Source organism: Grus americana, chromosome Z (genome assembly GCF_028858705.1).
Source record: "Grus americana isolate bGruAme1 chromosome Z, bGruAme1.mat, whole genome shotgun sequence".
NCBI lineage: Eukaryota > Metazoa > Chordata > Aves > Gruiformes > Gruidae > Grus > Grus americana.
In genome coordinates, this window is record NC_072891.1 from 82653283 (window position 1) to 82671056 (window position 17774).

General features: G+C 41.7%; 1 protein-coding gene and 1 long non-coding RNA gene across 2 annotated transcripts in view; one reads left to right on the plus strand and one right to left on the minus strand.

Moving 5' to 3' along the window:
* Positions 1-10728: 10728 nt before the first annotated feature.
* On the minus strand, positions 10729-14632 carry LOC129199251 (uncharacterized). The gene is made up of 5 exons (XR_008574635.1): positions 14498-14632; positions 13330-13422; positions 12534-12603; positions 12238-12383; positions 10729-10845 (listed from the first exon to the last, which is right to left on the minus strand). It is a non-coding gene; the product is annotated as an uncharacterized LOC129199251 (long non-coding RNA).
* The window catches only part of RASA1 (RAS p21 protein activator 1), a 65139-nt gene continuing 61817 nt past the window's right edge, over positions 14453-17774 (plus strand). The window contains exon 1 of the mRNA XM_054809417.1: positions 14453-14911. Coding sequence (XP_054665392.1) covers positions 14454-14911 — 458 coding nt within the window. The 5' untranslated portion in view covers position 14453. The remainder of the gene's footprint in view (positions 14912-17774) is intronic.

Genomic DNA, 17774 nt, shown 5'->3' on the forward strand with positions numbered 1-17774 from the left:
CACTGCTGCTACCCAATAAGTACTAACAGATTTGACACGGTCAGTTCTACTCCTGTGACCGTTGCGGGAGAGTGGTGTGCAGCCACTAAAGAAATTAAAGTTTTCTGTTGCAAGGCTTTTAACAACCTCTAGTTGTCAGAAATAATTTGTAAATATACAGCCCTCCAGTCACATTCATACAATTGACAGAGCCCACACTCTATTTATAATTATCCAAATCCTCATGTAGGATGTATTTATACATCTAGGCTGTATTTATAGAGTTCATAAATACTAGGAGTTCCTTTAGTAGTTTATAGAGGAGCTCATATATACTAAGATGAGTTTCTTCAATGTGTTCTAGTGTCTGATCACTTTTATAAGTTCCATTAGCATTATTGCCGGTTAGCCTAAAACCCCTGTAATCTGAAATTTCCAGGCGTTCTGACCTGTTCATTGTAATGGAAAAAGACTAGCTTGTTAGAGAAAGTTGTGCTTTGGAAACTCCGCTAATCCAGAAGACTTTGCCTGTCCACTAGCAGCATGGCTGATGAAACCTTTTATCAGATTAGAAAAGAATTAACTGTCACAAAAGGGGATGCAGGATGATAGAGGGGTATGCTCTTGGGAAACTGATGGGTAAACAGCAAATGCAATGAGGACTCTGGAGGCAGCAAGCAATGCCTGCCTGGAATTACAAGCACATGCTCAGTCCCGCACATCATCTGAAAAGCAAAGGAGAAAATTTTGCAGAGCTGAGAAGATGCTTTACAGCTTTACAGTTCTCTCTCAGCCTGCCAGGGGCATGGCTGTGCACCTGCATTGTAAAATAAGCGTGTTGTTTCATGTAGTTTCACAGAGTTACACTGTGATGGGCATTATTTATGGCATTTATTTTCTATGAAGTTTTTCCATAGAGTTAGGATGCCTAACAGGCTGCTGTGACTGAAGCAGGATTCCAGTGAGGAAAATGTTGGAAAGTGACTATATGGACCATAAGTACCTGCTGTGACCGGTAACCCCGCTCCCAACCCCAGTGCCGTGGTTAGCAGAACTAAGGCCATTTTATGACGCAAGCAGCCCTTCTCTGTGACCGAGCGGGTCACGTATTCGTTCCCTTCCCCTTGTTATCAGGCCCCGAAGGTCCCGTGCACCAAGCAGATAAACCAAACAGATTTCTTCTTCCCCTCCCCAAGGTTCCCGGGCGCCAGGCCGGTTACTCCCCCCTCCCCGGCCTTGAATGTCCCAGGCACCCGGCCAGCCCGGTGCTGGTGGTGGCCCCGGCACAGGGGCAGGAGGCGTGACAGCGCAGAGCGCGGCCCATGAGGTCAGCTGTGTTAGAAACTCGGTGCTACCTGTGAGTTGTGCTACGCCGACTCTGCCTGTAGAAATCCTGTGCCGTTCCCATCGTAAATGCTGTGCTACGCCGATCATAATATCCTGCTGAGAAAACGAAGCCTTAATTGTAACTACAGCTTAGTGCTGTCATCATTCTGCCAAGGATCCCTAAAAGATCCCGACTGTCCCCGCAGTGTTGAGTGACTCCTCCTCAACATCTTCATCAACTGCCTCTGTGTCTGATTTTATTTCTGATGGCTATGAGGCTCCATTTTGTCACTGTAAATGACATCCCTGCCAGCACTGTGGCTACTGAGAAGTTTTCCTTCACCATCTTTCTGTCCATTTCTTTCTCCTTCTGCTCTAGCCTATCTCTTACTTGAGAAATATATTGAATTGCTGAGCCAACTTTCCACATTCTTACAGGTTTTCAGTAGTTCTGTTAGCCTTTTCTTTTATGCCGTTGCCTTTTTAAAACAAAATAAGATAGTGAGAAGCAGTTGACATCAGTGCTTTTCAAGATCTGGACACTAAGGTGTTACTCTGCAATATTAAATTTCCGTAGCAATAAAGACTTAGGAGAATGTTAGTACAACTCCTGTCTTCCCAGAACCTCTGATGGGTTGAGGCATTTTGTTGCTTTTTATTTGTTTTTTTATGTTTGTTGTGGTTTTTTTTTTAAATATTGGAGGTACGTAGCTTTCTACGTCTCTTCCCATATACTTGAAAACCATTCTGTGGATCCACCCTGCCTGGGACACATTTGATTAGAGATGTGTTGGTCTTCATTTCAAATAAGGAAAACACAAAGTTAGCACAGGTCTTGGGGGCTATCTTTGAATTAAAAAAAAAATAATTAGAGCGTGGCATTGAATTAAATGTAGTTTTTCTTTTGAGGCTGACATAATTCATCATTCTACAGGATTCTTAATGCTGAAAGTTATTTTGCCAATCCAGGCAATGAAACAGCAAAAGAAACAAGTATCTCTCCATGACAGCTAAAGGAGACATGACAAAAAATACAAGCAAAGATACAAAAAAAAAAAAAAAATTAAGATGACAATGGTTCCCATTTCCTCATTTTAGGAAGGGCAGATGGAGATAGGCAGTTCCTACAGCTCTAATATGCAGTTTTTGCAAACTGAAATATGATTTGTTGCACCTTGTGGCTGGCCTAAATTTTGTGTTACCATGACTGCTGCTTTGCAATGATTTTCAGCAATTTAGGAGCTTAAACAGTTGGTAAATTGTAAAATACTCCATGTAACACAACATCAATACGAAGTTTTCATATTGCTGCAATATTTTTTTAGCAAGCTGAAGAAACACAGATGGGAATTTCTGTTGATTAAAATAGCCTAAATTTGATGTTAATAAAAAGTAACTTACTAAGATTTTACTGATTGATGAGAATTTTTGGATAAGCTACAGCAATTAACTGAAGTAATTCCTTCCATGAATAAAAACAAATGTGTACCACATAAACAAATAATAGTATCTATAGCATTCGACAAACCTCATTTCTAAGGCAATTTTTTTTAGTTTTGCTTTCAACAATCTGTGATCGTGCTGTATGGGTGTGTGAAAATGTCTGACTCCTCCAGTAGCTTTTGAACCTAACAGCCCAATGGTGACCAAGTCTTTACCAGGACTCACAAGTAATTACTTTTTCACAAGTTTTAGGAAAATTAAGATAAGATGAACAGATTCCCAGAAGCTCCCTCCTCTCCCTCCCCCTCAAGAGAAAGGGCTCAGGTCTGCATGTGGCTTTCAATCAAGTAGTCCACAAGTGGTTCAGTACCAGCTAGCTCCTCCTCAGGCAGTATTTAGAGAAGAAAAGAAGAGATGGTGATGATGATGGTGATGATGTGGGAAGATGCAGGAGGCACAGATGCATAGAAATGTACAGCACAGATTCATGAAAAATTGCTGCTTATGGAATTGCTTGGTTGTTTTTAATTTTCTTTCCGGCACCCTATTTTCACTGTAGCACTGCATAGCAATTCACCTGAGACTTTGCTTCTCTGCTGTCACAGTACTACTCTCAAATATGCCGTGTTTTCTGTGCCTGATAGGTAAGGTTTGCTTTCATTCCTTCCTGGGCTCTGATACGATCCATGATCTTAGCTTAGGTGAAGAGGTATGGTAAAGGTCTGACTAAAATAGTGTATTTTCTAGCTCTGCTGATATCAAAACTGTGGGATAGAAAAAGGCAGAATATGGCCAAACCCCAGCATTCAGACAAGGAGGTCATGTCAGGCAGTCACGTTGCCCAGGTACTTTATTCCCTGGGAAACAGAGGTGATGCCAGTGGGTGGATTGGCTGTCTAAAATGGTAAATTGGTTGGAAGGGTGAGAAAGCAGAGCAGGAAGGCAGATGCAGAATTGCTAGAAAGTCTGGCATAGATGCAACTAAACAAATTTATGTCAATGCAAATTACTTTTCATTCCCACAAGAATAAATTCTCCAGAGGAAATTCGAGTTACAGAAATGTGAGTTATACTTAAGCTGTAGACTGAAAGAGTATCATGTGCACTGCTGTAAATCTCTCAGATACATAAGTCCATAACTTTTTAAATTAGCATCTGCTTTAACTTGAGGCATGGAATTGCCAGGTGTTTAAGGAGAAGACAATTAAGGGTAGGAGGTAACAGCAGGATCTGTCAGTCCACCACTCCCCTGCTCACACACAAAAACTCAGAAGCACAAATATTAATATTAAGAAGCACCCTTTGCCAGTGAGAAGGGACTCTTTGTTTTCTTGTGCAGGCATAACATGAGCTAATCTGTCGCTAAAGAGAGATTTCTTCCTACAGGGAAAAAACAGATTTTAAATGAAGGAGGAGTAGGCTCAAAATCCTGCACAGATATGCACCAGTGGAGACTCAGTCCCATTGCCAGTTCGAATTCCATCAGAAAGGTAACTTTAGCCTTGTCTGAAACCTGCCAGTCTGACTTCATTCCTCCTGGAATTGCTGACCATCATCTCGCACGAATTTAGCCAGAAGCCAGAACCCTTTGTTCCCTAGAGAGAAGATAGCTTCTGATTTACTGCAGGTCTGTTGAAAATAGGCTGGAGCTTGTCTCACAAGCCCTGGAGGGAAACCGCCCATCCCTGACGTTCATGTCAGAGACAGCAAGTGCCCACCGCTAACCACAAGATGCAGAGGTATCTTTAGCTCTTGCTTGCAGTTGCAAGCTGCTTTTTGCAGAAAGCGAAGCCTCTCAGATCATCTGCTTCCTCTTCTTTCTGAAGTACTATTAAACTGCTTTCTTGCTTAGCGTTATTGACAGTGGAAGATTCCATCACATTGCCTCTGTGCTCTCCTGCTGCAGGGACCGGTCGTGCTTATTCCTTGTGTATGTCAAGGCAGCTCCTTGTTTCGCAAACTCCTTCTAACCATCTATACTGCAACTTCTCATTAGTTAGCATAGAAGGATACTAGTATTTAGCCTTCCCTAATTTTCTATTTACTGTGCTAGACCCTGTTCCTGTTATAAGTTCTATGCACTTACTGCTGTTTACATGGTAAAATTTTCAGAATAGACCCGGAGCTTTGTGTCTTCTTATCATTTACTTTGTGATTGACATACTTCTCTAAACAGTGACACCTTTCACTGTTCTACCTATATACAAATAGAAAAATCAATGTGTAATTGCTGATTAGGAGGAAATGGGTATCCTTGCAAATTGTGCCATGTCAGTGAAGGCAGCAAAGATATTCACGGGATCTGCAAAAGAGCTATACATCAGCACATCTTGGAAAATCTTAGATTAAATATAAACAGTGTGCAGAAGTTATCATTTAGATGTCATGTGTAACTAATGTTATTTATAACTAACTTTTAACTGCTCCTACAATAATTTTTCTCATGTAGCAGATGCCGTACATCAGATGCAATGTTTGAACCTCTCATCTTCCTAATCATAACGAATGTCATGTTGAAGCGTATATATCAGACTTCTACCCCTTTTAAAGTAATTACGGTCAGCAGTGATTTCACTATTACCATTAGATCCTCAGGTACCTCTGACTTAAAAGTCAAACAGAATAGTGGGATGGCAGCTAGTAATTTCTTGTTTAATATCACCTAGCATTTGATCCACAATTCGTTAAAATCCAGCAATCGCTGTGTAATTATGGTTAGATTACTCTGGAATGAGTTATACCACACTTTAAATCTATGGACTGCTTATGTTCCTGTTCCTAGCAGTTTCTTACTGTGGAACTGATTTCAAAGTCAACAACAGAAATACAACTATCTTAAATAAATTGCTTTCATACAAGGAAATACTATCATAAGCAATAAATAGAATAGTGATGGAAAGAGTAATAAGTGGACTATTTGAAAAGTATACATTGAGATTAACAAGCTACAAGGTCAAGAAGTTTTACATAATATAAACATAATAATTACATAATATAAACCACAGCACTTCACCTAATAACTTTTGCAATTAGATTAATACACTGTGTCTTAAACAAGTCCTTGTATGCTATAACAAAAATAGCTAAGAATTGGTTTTAACATATTGGATTTTAAAATTTTGTTTCTTCTAATTTAGAAACATTTCTTAATTGAAAAATTCGTCCTAGGATGGAGGACATATAGGAACTAAGCTGTAAGTAGAACAGGACACCTAAACTATCCCAGTGTACTACTTGAAGGAACTTGTTTCATGGGAGTATATACATACCCATAAGGAAACAGGAATCTTCATATTCAGAATGGATACTTCAGATGTGTAAATATGACCTCAGAGACAGTTACCAATTTTGCAAATATATTTTATATGCCTGACATGCAAATGCTGGTTTCTGTACAGTCAGTAAGTGTATGCACAAGTTTTGTTGGCACCGTGTGAGCAGCCATTTTTAAAAAATCACTGGCTTTATGCAGATCTGATGTCCATGAAATCAGATCTAGCTACATCTTAGATAAACTCACATCTGTTACATGAAACAGTACTTCCTTTCCTGATTTTTCAGGTTTCAGTGACACCATTCATGAAGATATTAATTCAAAAATATTGGTCAAAAAGAGTTGATTATTATTTTCCAGTAACTGGAAACTTAAGTGAAATTTTAAAATTAAAAAATAAATCATTTCCATTGTTATTATTTTATGAGCTCCACTATGCAAATATTTTTTGAAAAGACCAATATATAGCTATTTGTTACCCACATTACAGCTATATCTAGAAATACTCTATTTAAATTTTACACTTGAATTTTTCTATTAAGGAAGGATATCCATTTCTATTATCAATGCAGAATATGAGCCTGCTGAGTAATATATGCATTACAGTCTTTTGTTGATTTTGACACATTATGCATATAATTTCATTTACAGGAACACCTGTTAGCTACATCTGACAGAAATATCCTTTATTTAAATACAAGATACAGGTAGGTGGCTTATACTCAGTCATTGCAACTAATAACCACAAACTGAGAAATTTTTTTATTGAAACTAATGAGAATGATATATTCCTCAATAGTGTGATTAAACCATCCATTTAAAAGTGCAGGGTAACCAGCACGAAAAATTGTCCAAGCTTGAAACGAAAGACAGTCCTCCACACAACGACTGGGATTATCCTGCATAGGTTACATCACAGGTCTCAGAGGAAGTTCTGTAGGTATTATGAGCGTAATCACATTTTCCTGTTTGTTCGTTCTTATCAGGCTTTTTTCCTTTCCCTAGCTCCTGTAAAAGCACCTATACAAACATCCAGAGGATACCTAAACAGCTGCAAAAATACAAAGATATTTGTCAATGTGTAAATTTTTGTCCATCAACAGTCAGAGATACGCTGCAAAAACCTAAGGTCATTCATTGCTGAGAAACCTTATGGAACTTAGCTGTAATTAACTAAGCAGGTAAAACTATTACATGCAAAATATTTTCAAATTCAAAATGGAAAAAAATGTTGTTTGTCCTTTGTAACTCAGTTTTTCATCTCTTCTTATGGAAAAAAATGTAATAACTAACCAATCAGCTTCCAAAAATGAGGATACTTTTAGCATTTCTTTAAAAATTTTGTAACTGTTCAGTATATCTATAAATGCAGCCACTCAATACTTACAGGCTCAGGAGAGAATCTGTACTTGTTTTGTGTGAAGACGTAAATTATAAATGTAGACAAATAGAAATAGACAGGTTTCTCTCGCATTTAAATATAGGCAATAATAGGGAATTTTGATTTAAGGGCCACAGTCTTTAAGTCAGACTGACAGAGCATTCATGTAGCACTTGCTCCTATGCTACTGAACTTAAAGGGGTGTTTTGCTGTGGCCTTTCAGGGACATAAACTCCAGCTCTCAGAACTGGAAAAATTGTTCCTCACCAGAGGAAAAATCCTGGTGCTGCTTAATTAATGCTGCTTAATTAACTATTACATACTAAAAAAGACAGCAGATCTGTCAGAGAGGATACTGCTAAAGACATATATGAAAAATCACGTATGGAAAAATCACAAGCAGTTTTTGAAAGCAAATAAAATAAATGTTCTTAGGTGTGCTTTTTTTTGTGTGTGTGCCTTTTTTTCCCCCGGTTTGTTATTATGACTTAACTCTTGCAACATTTCCTTTGGAAAAATACACCATTTGCATGGCTGGTCTATTTTCTGGGCCCCGTGTCCACTTATGCCCTTGCAGTTGCTGCTCTATTTCAGGTAGAAAACACATCGTGGCAGCTACCACCACCGTGCAGTACTATATGAAAAGCAAACTCCCACCTGCTCCCTGTGTGCTAAGATAAGATGCCACCACCTCTGTGACTGAAACTTACCTCTTTATCATTTTTTCTTCTATAACACACCTAAAGTTTATAGATGGCAATTCCTTGGCAATGCCAGATATATGAACTGCAGTTTCTGCTTACTGATCAGTGTCATCCCGTCTCTAGACTAGCTCTTGAATTTTCAGGTTTTCATATAAATGAAAACACAACACTGACCATTCCTAGTACTGACACAGGGCTGTGTAAGACCATACTGCACAGCACAACACTCCAAGAACAAGCCAGCACAGGTGCACCTGGATGTGAATGTGCTATGCCTGAAATAACAAGCCTGATCTCTGAAATATACTGTTTTGTCAATATATTTTGCCAGATACAAGCTGATAGTTATTGAGATGTAACAATTACAACTAGAAAATCTGAATGCAAGAACCAGTAAAATTTTATTACCTGGATCTTTTCTTAAAACATTTACTGCAGGAGGTTTAGGTGAAGTCCTAGGACATCAGCCTAAACTTGGCAGGTAAAATGGATCCAAAAGTCAAACCACAGGGGCTTTTCTAAAAACCAAAATCCTGCAATGCCATAAAAAGCTGTAGCAAGGTGCATCAGTGAACGTGCATTTTCTCAGACAGAATGATAGAAAAGTATTTGGCCACAGGAAAATACAGTAAGTAGAACAATTTGAGTGTTCTGGTACAGTTCTCCATTGTTTTTGCTATACACAATTTCATTTTTTTGCACTCTCTTATGCTATGTGTACTTTCAATGGTATTAATCTTTACAGGCGCATTTTCATAGCACCTGGTTAGGATTTGTGGAAAAAAACATTATCATCTGCTTTGTCACTGCAGAAGGTCTGAAAGAAAAAAAAACCTGCGCACAGACTTATCAGGCAAAGGGCAGCAGCAAACAAAGCTTCTGACTCCCTGTTAGCACAGGCCAAGGTGTGGCCAGGAGGCTGTGCAATGCCTCCACACAGAGTGCTACTGAACGCTGTTCTCTTGCTTGAAATGGTTGTGTCTGAGTAATTCGCTTGCTGATATACTATATAACCTAAGACAAATATTCATTCAGATGAATACGGTATGGTTGCATTGGCATGGTACAAAACACCGAATAAAAGAAGACAGCAAATGGTCTAAAACTAGAAATGTATCAAACTGAAAAATACAGTACAAAATACACAGTATTTTGAAAAGCCATTGGTAATGTGGCAATAATTAGGGTAAAACGTATACTGACATCAGTGTATTACACTTAAAGAAAGAGATTTGTTTAAAAGTTAAAACAATTACTCTTTGTTTAAACTCGTAAGCTCTGCACAACATTTAAATGATGTGGTACAGAAACTTTCCAAATGCTTTCCAGTTCTCAAGAAAACTGCAACAGAATAGGTTCTGAGCACATCTGTCATGATGTACAAATAATAAAGGTAGGAAAAGTATTTCCATCAGTGTTCATGACTGGAATGACTCGGTTGAAGTATGGCCACAGTCAGATCAGCAAGGAACAAGATTTGCCAGAAGAAAAGATTTTGAACCTCAATGTTCTAATAAACATAAGGCTACAGACTCTAAGACGTGTTGTGCTGAGGCTGAGTATTGAACTGTAACATCAATTTGTTTCTGAAAGGAAGATTTGCTGAGTGCACTGAGGGCTCATGAAAAGGGACTGAAATACCACATGTCTATTTACACCAGCAAACCCATGAAATACGCAAAATTAGAGGGGAGAAAAAAACCCCAACTTCTCATCCAGATGCAGCCTGAAGTGAGACAAGTGAAAACCTATGCGTCTACGTAATGGTGCTGTTCTAAAACTGAAAAGAGAAAGTGAACTATACAAAAGCTTTATAAACCATTTCGGAAGGACGAGAAAAGAAACCAAGAGAACAGTATCACATACTAATAAAAATTATTACCTCAAGGTAGTTGTTCACATGTATTTTTGCATTTGTTTAAGAGACAAAAATAAAGGTAGTGCTTCTATAGGATTCAGCAGTAATTTCTTTATTAAAGTTGTATACATACTGACTCTTAAGGTAGGATACAATTTCTATTAGTATGGGGATTATAATCTTTTATTTGGGTTTAATTAATCTACAGATTAAACATTTATTTGAAAGCATATCAAACTACATGAGAACAAAATGACTAGGGACAGAAGGTTATGGAAGAGTTTGGAGGTTGAGAAAGATCATTTCTTGTGACAAAAACGTTCTTGAAAATCAATAATAATTAGGAAGTCATTAAACAAAAATAACATCTGAAAACTATTGATCTTTTAAAATGAAGGGAAAGATTTTAAATATAGCTTATCATTAATGATCTATTCAGAGATTCAATATAAACACAATATTCAATGCAAATGAAAGTTTCTAATTTGTACCATGAACTTTGGAGAACTGACAGCAAAGACTTAAAATTAAATATGAAGACAGTGATGATGACCATTCAATGATTACCTTACGATAATCATTCTGGGAGCACAGTCAGCTTTATTCCATAAAAATAAAATATAAACATGATGGAAGTGAAGAATTTAAGTTACAGGAAATAAAAACACGATACTCAAGTTCTTACCCAGACTCTGCCTACCTTTCCACCTCCCCACGTGTGGCCTCCCATAGGGTTATAACAACTATGCAGGTAGGAAGAATCAGCACTTACTCTGTAATTGTTTATTATACAGCTGTGGGAGTACAAGGGGAAGAACTGGAATAGTTGGAGCATTCCAGGTTCTTCATTACAGGAAGGCTGCTTGCTTATCACTCCATCCTGCGACAGAAAGATTGAAAATTCCCATTGTTATTTATTGCTGAGATATGATAACACATTTGGAAATGTGGAAATAATTTGCACTCAGGTAGAGGACAGAAGCAGGTTTTATGCTGAAATAAGAAGTGAAAGTGAAGGTTACATGGTGTTTGTATCTATGATCCAAGCAACACCTTCTCTATAAATAACTGAAACACTGGGTCATTCACTTTACCTGGCTTTTCATCCTAATAAGCACTAATGTTTAACAGCTTTCAAATGTTGTAAAAAAACTAATTACTCCTCTGACACATCTGTGAAATAGCTTCTTACTTTACTGATGGAGAAAGTGTAACCTTGTTCAAATGACTTGCCCAAGGCCATACAAATCAGTGACAAACCCAGCCTGAAAACTCTTAAGTTCTTAATCATGCATTCAGCTGCCTGTAACATCTCACTGCACCAATCCTATGGTATGTACTATTGTATTAGTCCCAGCTGTGTATAAGTGGTATGGCACAAGTATCCTACATACACCAGGGTCTCTGATTTAGCAAAGTAGCTCAAAGGCCTGAATGCTGCTCTAATTCATGCTACACTGCAAGACCCAGCTTTGCATCCCACAGCTTTGCATCCCACAGTCTTTGCGGTATGAACTAGCTCTGTGAAGGTCACCTGTCACTATTAATAAAGTAATGGCAATTTTGGCTGTGACTACTCTACATTAGAGAACCAAGCATCCCTGTGCATGGGCTGGGTGCGACTCCAGACAGGAGCTCTCCTGTTTCCCACGGCAGGGTGGATGCACGCAGAGTCCCAGCTGGGATGGGTGCCTGCTGTACGTACCTCCACTTCTGAGCGGCACCGAGCTGGTGGTCTGCTGGGAGATGCAGCTGGAAAGGTTGCTATGCCCTGGGCTCTGCAGGCAATGGTTTTCAAGCGCCTGAGAACACTCAGTTTTGTCTACAAGCACAGGCAGACTGTTAGTTCTCCACAGACAGAATCCTGTACTGAGAATTTTCTTTGCCATAAATCAACAAATAAACAGGTAGTTCTAATGGAAGCACTAACAAATGTGCAATGATGTACTTCTATGTGTCAGACTCAGTTTTGGCCTTTCTACAGATTGGTCTTTAAATTAGGTCAGAAAAATAATAATCTACCTGTGCTCTGACATTTCAATACTGGACCAAGGGTAAGGGATATCAGACCCAATAGAAAAACATGGATATTCCCTGATTCACCATCTTACAAACTGAATCTAGGAAATATGCAAATAGACTTCTTGGAGAATCTAGCCTGACACCATCCATGAAGCAGGAATGAAGGACTAACTATCCCATCATTTATACCAGGGACTGCAGAAAGAGACATATTTGCAAATGCACGAAAAGCATCAAGAAAAATAGTTACACTTGTTCCTTCGTCCAAATATATTCATGTAAATAAAGCCCCACGAAGGCTTGTATAATGGGAGTCAACTTGCAAGCTTTAAGAGGAAATGCAGAGCGATGTGCGTTATCTGCAGCGCCAAGTGACCGGGAACAGAAAACTTTCGCCTGCAAAGTGAACAGAAATGGTGTGTCAGGGTCAGCGATGCAAGAACTCACCTGGTCCTACTAGAAGCTCTCTTTCTGCGGAATCCTTGCCAAATTTAAAACTACTCTCCTCAAAATAAATCTCCTGAAGGAGTGCCGCAGCCACATTACCTCGTCCTGCAGGAAACACTTAGCACAGCTGTCCTTCCAGTCCCCACACACCCATACACATGCTCCTGCCCTGGAAGGCAATTAGAAAAGCCTGCCTCAGAAAGGGAATCTTATAAATATTTACACTGCATTTCTATACTTAGGCACATCACTTCTATAACAGCAACAAGGCTGTGCTAAAATAATTTTATTTAGAAATCTGTAAGGGAAAGCAAACAGCAGTAAATAGAAACCCACAGAGACAGCAGGCTACAATGTTATTTGAAATTGTAATACTGACACACAGTAATGCAAAAACAAAGTTCTAAGAAACTGCTGTTGAAACTGCAATTTCTTAAACCAGAAAAATGGCACAGTATGAACGCATTACAACGTTGTAAACGGAGGGCCGGAGCCAGGTTCTCTTTTCACTGACGCTGAGTTCAAACCTAGCATAATTCCACTCATCTTAGCGGTGTAACTAGAAGTAAATTTTGCCTTTAGAAGGCAAGATATGAAACTTCATTTCAACAGATAAAAAGAGGTTGGCTGAAGAGCTGTGAAAGTGGGAGTAGTAGTTTGTTTTAGTGGCCTCAGGAAAAATTCACTTAATACTTTTGGGTAATGCAAAGCTTTGAAAACCTGAATGTTTAGATGCCTTCTGAGAACTCTCGAGAGACATACAAGTGTCAACGTGCTGCTATTTGTCAGCTCTTTTAACACTGGGAGGTGGGGAATAAAATCAAAAGATATCTACATGTTATATTGCCTGGTAATGTTTGTCACACAACATCGTCTTGATCATAGAGCTACTTACATTCGAGGTGAACCTGGTATGCCAAGCAAACCCACTTAAGTTAGCAGAATTATTAATGACGAAGATAGGCTTGGGGGTGTGAGAGTCTGGAGGCTTGAGTAACAAGAGAAAAAAAAAAAGTACAATTTCAGAAAAGTGCAGAGTAAATACCTTTTTAGTAGCAATGCAGTCACAACTCTCACAAAATAATATCTTTTAGACTCTAGGATGTATTTTTTTTTAATTCTTAGTGTGAGAATATCAGGTCTTTACACTAACATGCAAAGGAAAGGGTCCCTCTTAAGTCAATTTCTCTCAGAAAACCAACCCGTTTGCAGCTTGGCCACCGCGTATGAAGGCAGCCAGGCCAAAGGCGGTGGCTCTTTCCACAGCCCGCGGGTTTCTGCCCCTAGGCCGGGGTGGTGGGGCCGCGGGACTTGCGCCGCGGCTGCGAGACCCGACGGCCAGATCGCGGCCCGCAGCTGCCCCCGAGCGAACCCCGCCAGGGCAGTACGGAACGCCTGCCTCCAGGAGGGCTCCACCTGCGCCAGGGGCACGCCACCGGCTCAACCACCGCGGCAGCACCGACAAAACCTACCCCCCACCTCTAACGGCGGGGCTCACAGCCAGGCCGCTCGCACAGCACGTGCCGCCCACCCAAAGAAGTGATTTGGCCATTTTTATTTTTCCCTCAGACGGCGGGGGGGGGTGTTCCCTCTTTACACGCCCCCCCCCCCGCTACCCACACGCGTGCGCCTGTGTGTTTGGGTGCGAGTGTGAGGGGGGGCGCGGCGCGCAAGCGCGGTGCGGCGCGGCCCGTCTCGCTCCCGCGCGCTCTCTGGCTGGCCGGCGGGAGGCGGGGTGAGAGCGCGGGGCCGCGGCAGCCGCTCCCCTGGCGGCCGCCGGGGGCCGAGGCACCGCGCCGGGGCCCTGCGGAGCTGCCCTGCGCGCTCAGCCCCCGCCCAGCCGGGTATTGTTCGCAGCCCGTCTCTGCCGGGGAAGTTTTGCCCTCGTCCCGGCTCCGCTCCCCGCCGGGGCGGGGCGGGGGGGGGGGGGGCAGGGCCCCTTTGTCGCCACCTCCCCGGCGTGCAGCGGCCGGTGGAGGGGGGCCGGACCGGGGGTGGGGGGGGGGTGTAAGGCTCAACATGATGGCGGCCGAGGCCGGGGGTGAGGAGGGCGGCTCGGTTACCTCAGCCGGGACGGCGGCAGCCGCCGGTGGCGCGGAGCCGGGACACTATCCTGCCGTGTGCCGAAGCAGGGGGCTGGGGCCGCAGGCCCCCTTCCCGGCCGGCTCCGGCGGCGGCAGCAGCCCGGGCGCTGGCCCCCCGGCTGGCCCGGCTTTGTGCTTGGGGCTGGGGCTCCTGGAGCCTGGCGCGGGGCCTGTCCCTCCAGCGGTCGGCGGCGCCGCCACAGCGGCCGGCTCGGGGCAGGGACCGGAGGCGGCCCGGGCGACCGATCCCGGCACCGCCGCCTTCCCCCCGCTGCCGCCGCCGCCCCCCTTGGCCGGGGGGCTGGGGACTGTGGACGAAGGCGACTCGCTGGACGGGCCGGAGTACGAAGAGGAGGAGGTGGCCATCCCGCTCAACGCGCCCCCCACCAACCAGTGAGTAGCTGCCGCCCCGCCGGGCCCCGCCACGCCCGGCCGCTCTCCCCCTCACCCCCCCGCGGGCCGCCCGGGAGCGGAGATCGCGGCGCCGGGCCCCCGCGTCCGCTCGGTGCAAAGCGTGTGTCAAACTCCCGTGGAAGTCCTGCAGAAGTTTTGCCCCCGCCCCCCCCCCCCCCCCATCTTTTCCCGGTTCCGCTCCAGCAAGAAGGCTGCTCCGCCGGGAGAGTGCCCGGGGACGGGAGTCCCGCTGCGGGCAGATCCGCCGCCCCGGCCCGGAGGCTGCTCGGCGGAGGGGGCGGCCCGGCCTTGTGCCGTGGGTGAAAGGCGAGCCGCGGCAGCAGGGACGTGAAGCTCCCTTTCACTTGGAGGTGGCATTCCGGTAATAACTGGGGTCAGCTCCTGGAAAAAGGTGCTCTGCTCGAGCCGAGTTAGGTTTTTTTTTGCAAGTTTTCATAGCGATACTGCAAGCTGCCAGGAAGAGTGAGCTATTCCGGTTGTGGTTTAACTACCTGTTGGGGAGACTTTTCCAGTCTCCGGTAGCGCCGTAGTCTTTCTCAGAAGAGCCATAAACATATTTTTTTAAAAAATAAAAGCTAACAAAAATGCTATCTGTGCCATAAAATAATTCGTATGCCATGTCATAATTTTGTATTGCATTGCTTTCTACTGAAAAAAAAATAAGGTTTTTCATTTCATACACAAACATAGCCAAAGTACTGCACACGTGTTTGGTCTTTTTTTAAACTTAGGCAGTCTTGAAACATGGATTTAAAATTAATTATAATTCCTTCTAAACTTAGCAGAGAAGCTGTTTCTATAAATAATGTCTAAGTGCTTTGCTGCTCAACCAATTTAAAATAAAGTTGTTTTTAATTAGGTTATGTTTGGAGAGAGGAAGCAGTTGAAAAAAGAAACTGTAAACCTGCAGTTATGTTTTATTATACTTATCTATCCATTAGGTTAATCGGGATTCCTGCAGTGCTGGTAATAGAATTTTGTACTAGAGGCAGACCAGTTCTGTGTTTATATTGTGTGAAATATAAGATCAGATAATGTTATATAGCATTCATGTAATTAGTAAGTACTCTAAACACAACCTTTGGATTTAACTGCAGAAAGTCTGCAGGTTTACATAAAGCACTTGCAAGGCTTGTATTAGAACAGAAAATAGCCCTCGAGCAGGTACCTTGCTCTCCCCAAAATGCAATTGCTTCAAAGGCTTCAATTGCTTCCATCGGTATCTAGAAATACATTGTTTCTGAAGTTACAGTGAGTTTAATCGATAATTTTGGGTTTTGAGGTACAGGGTGGAAGATGTGTTCAAGATACAGGTCAGAAAGTTAATCTGAAAACCCATCTGAATTTGGGTTCTCATAACTTCACTGTCAGAGAGTTAGTTTATGCACTATTGCAGGTACTTCCCAGATTTCAGGAGCCATTGCAGTTGTAAGAAGTCCTCCTATAATGTAATGTTACAGAATTTCTTTTAAATTAATCTCTCTAACCTTGACAGGCTTCCTAGTAATCCTTTATTCTTTGACTTTCTGTGGAAGTTTGTAAACATTAAGGCCTTGTTTTGTGAAGACAGTGTTTGAATTGTCTTAAACTTGTAGACTTCCCTAACGAGCTAGAAATAGGATTAGGCAGATTTGATAAAGGATAAGGAGGGACACAGAAGCACATAAAAGCAAAGTTACTTCTTCAGTATTGTGTGGCAAGCTGGTGAGATACAGAATTCTGCTCTTCTGCTTTTCTCTTTGAAAGATCAGACTGCTTCTTCTGTTAGACCCAGCTAAGTTCCTCAGAGAGCTGAGGAAAAAGCCAAAAAGCGATTTGTTTTTTATAAATATTTTTTAGAAAGTGGGGTAATTATTTATGAATAATCACCTGTTTCATTCTAAATAATTGCTACCACATTTACAATTCTGAGTGGATTTTTGCAGTCAGAATATTGTCTTGCATGTCATGTGCAAGGATGATAGTTAACTTTCATGAAAGAGGATGTTAGATTTCTGACAAGGAGTACTTGCTAGGGGAAGATTGCAGAGGCCCCGATTTAGTTTTGGTTGTCAAGGCTGCTTACTTTATTCAGACAAAGGAGACATTGAAGTTTTTGCAGGACCAGGGCATAGCTCTGTAGTTAAATGTTCTTCTCTTGGAAGATTCTTTAATACAGAAACATCTAATAAATAAAATACATTTAAAAAATTGATTCAGAAGTTCACACCTTCATATACTTAACCTTTTTCTTTGTAATTTTATCTTCGGTGTGTGACTTTTCCATGAAAATAATACAAAGTTGGCTGATTAAAATAATTAGAAGCCTTTTTCCCTTTCATTCATCTCTTACATATTTTATACAGCATCAGTTTTTACCATTCTCAGTTAAGTCATTTAATTTGACCATATGTTGATAGGTAATTGTATCCTTTCAGTGCTGCTGTTTTATTTTGAAAGTACCCTTTCTTTGTAGTCACACCATCTGCTTCTACAGAGTTGAACTCTTGATTTATTACCAAAAACAAAGATCAATACTATCTGTCATCTTATATAAGGAAAGGTCCAATATAAGTCTTTAAGAGCAGTAATTGATCTTGTAATTTAAACTTGGATTGAATTTCTCCAGTTGAATGTGATTACAAAATGCTGTTCCATTTGTTTAAATGTGACTGCCAGCTCCACCCTTTCCCACTTCCTCCTCATTCATTCAGTTTTTATAGGAGGCATGCAGGGTTGGCCTGATGGATAATTCCACGATTCTGTCAGATGGTTTTGTTTCTTTGTCTGAATTGCTTACAATGTATTATTTGTACATCAGCAAGTTGAGAGTTCTCTTTACTCCTGGCCTGGCTTTATGTGA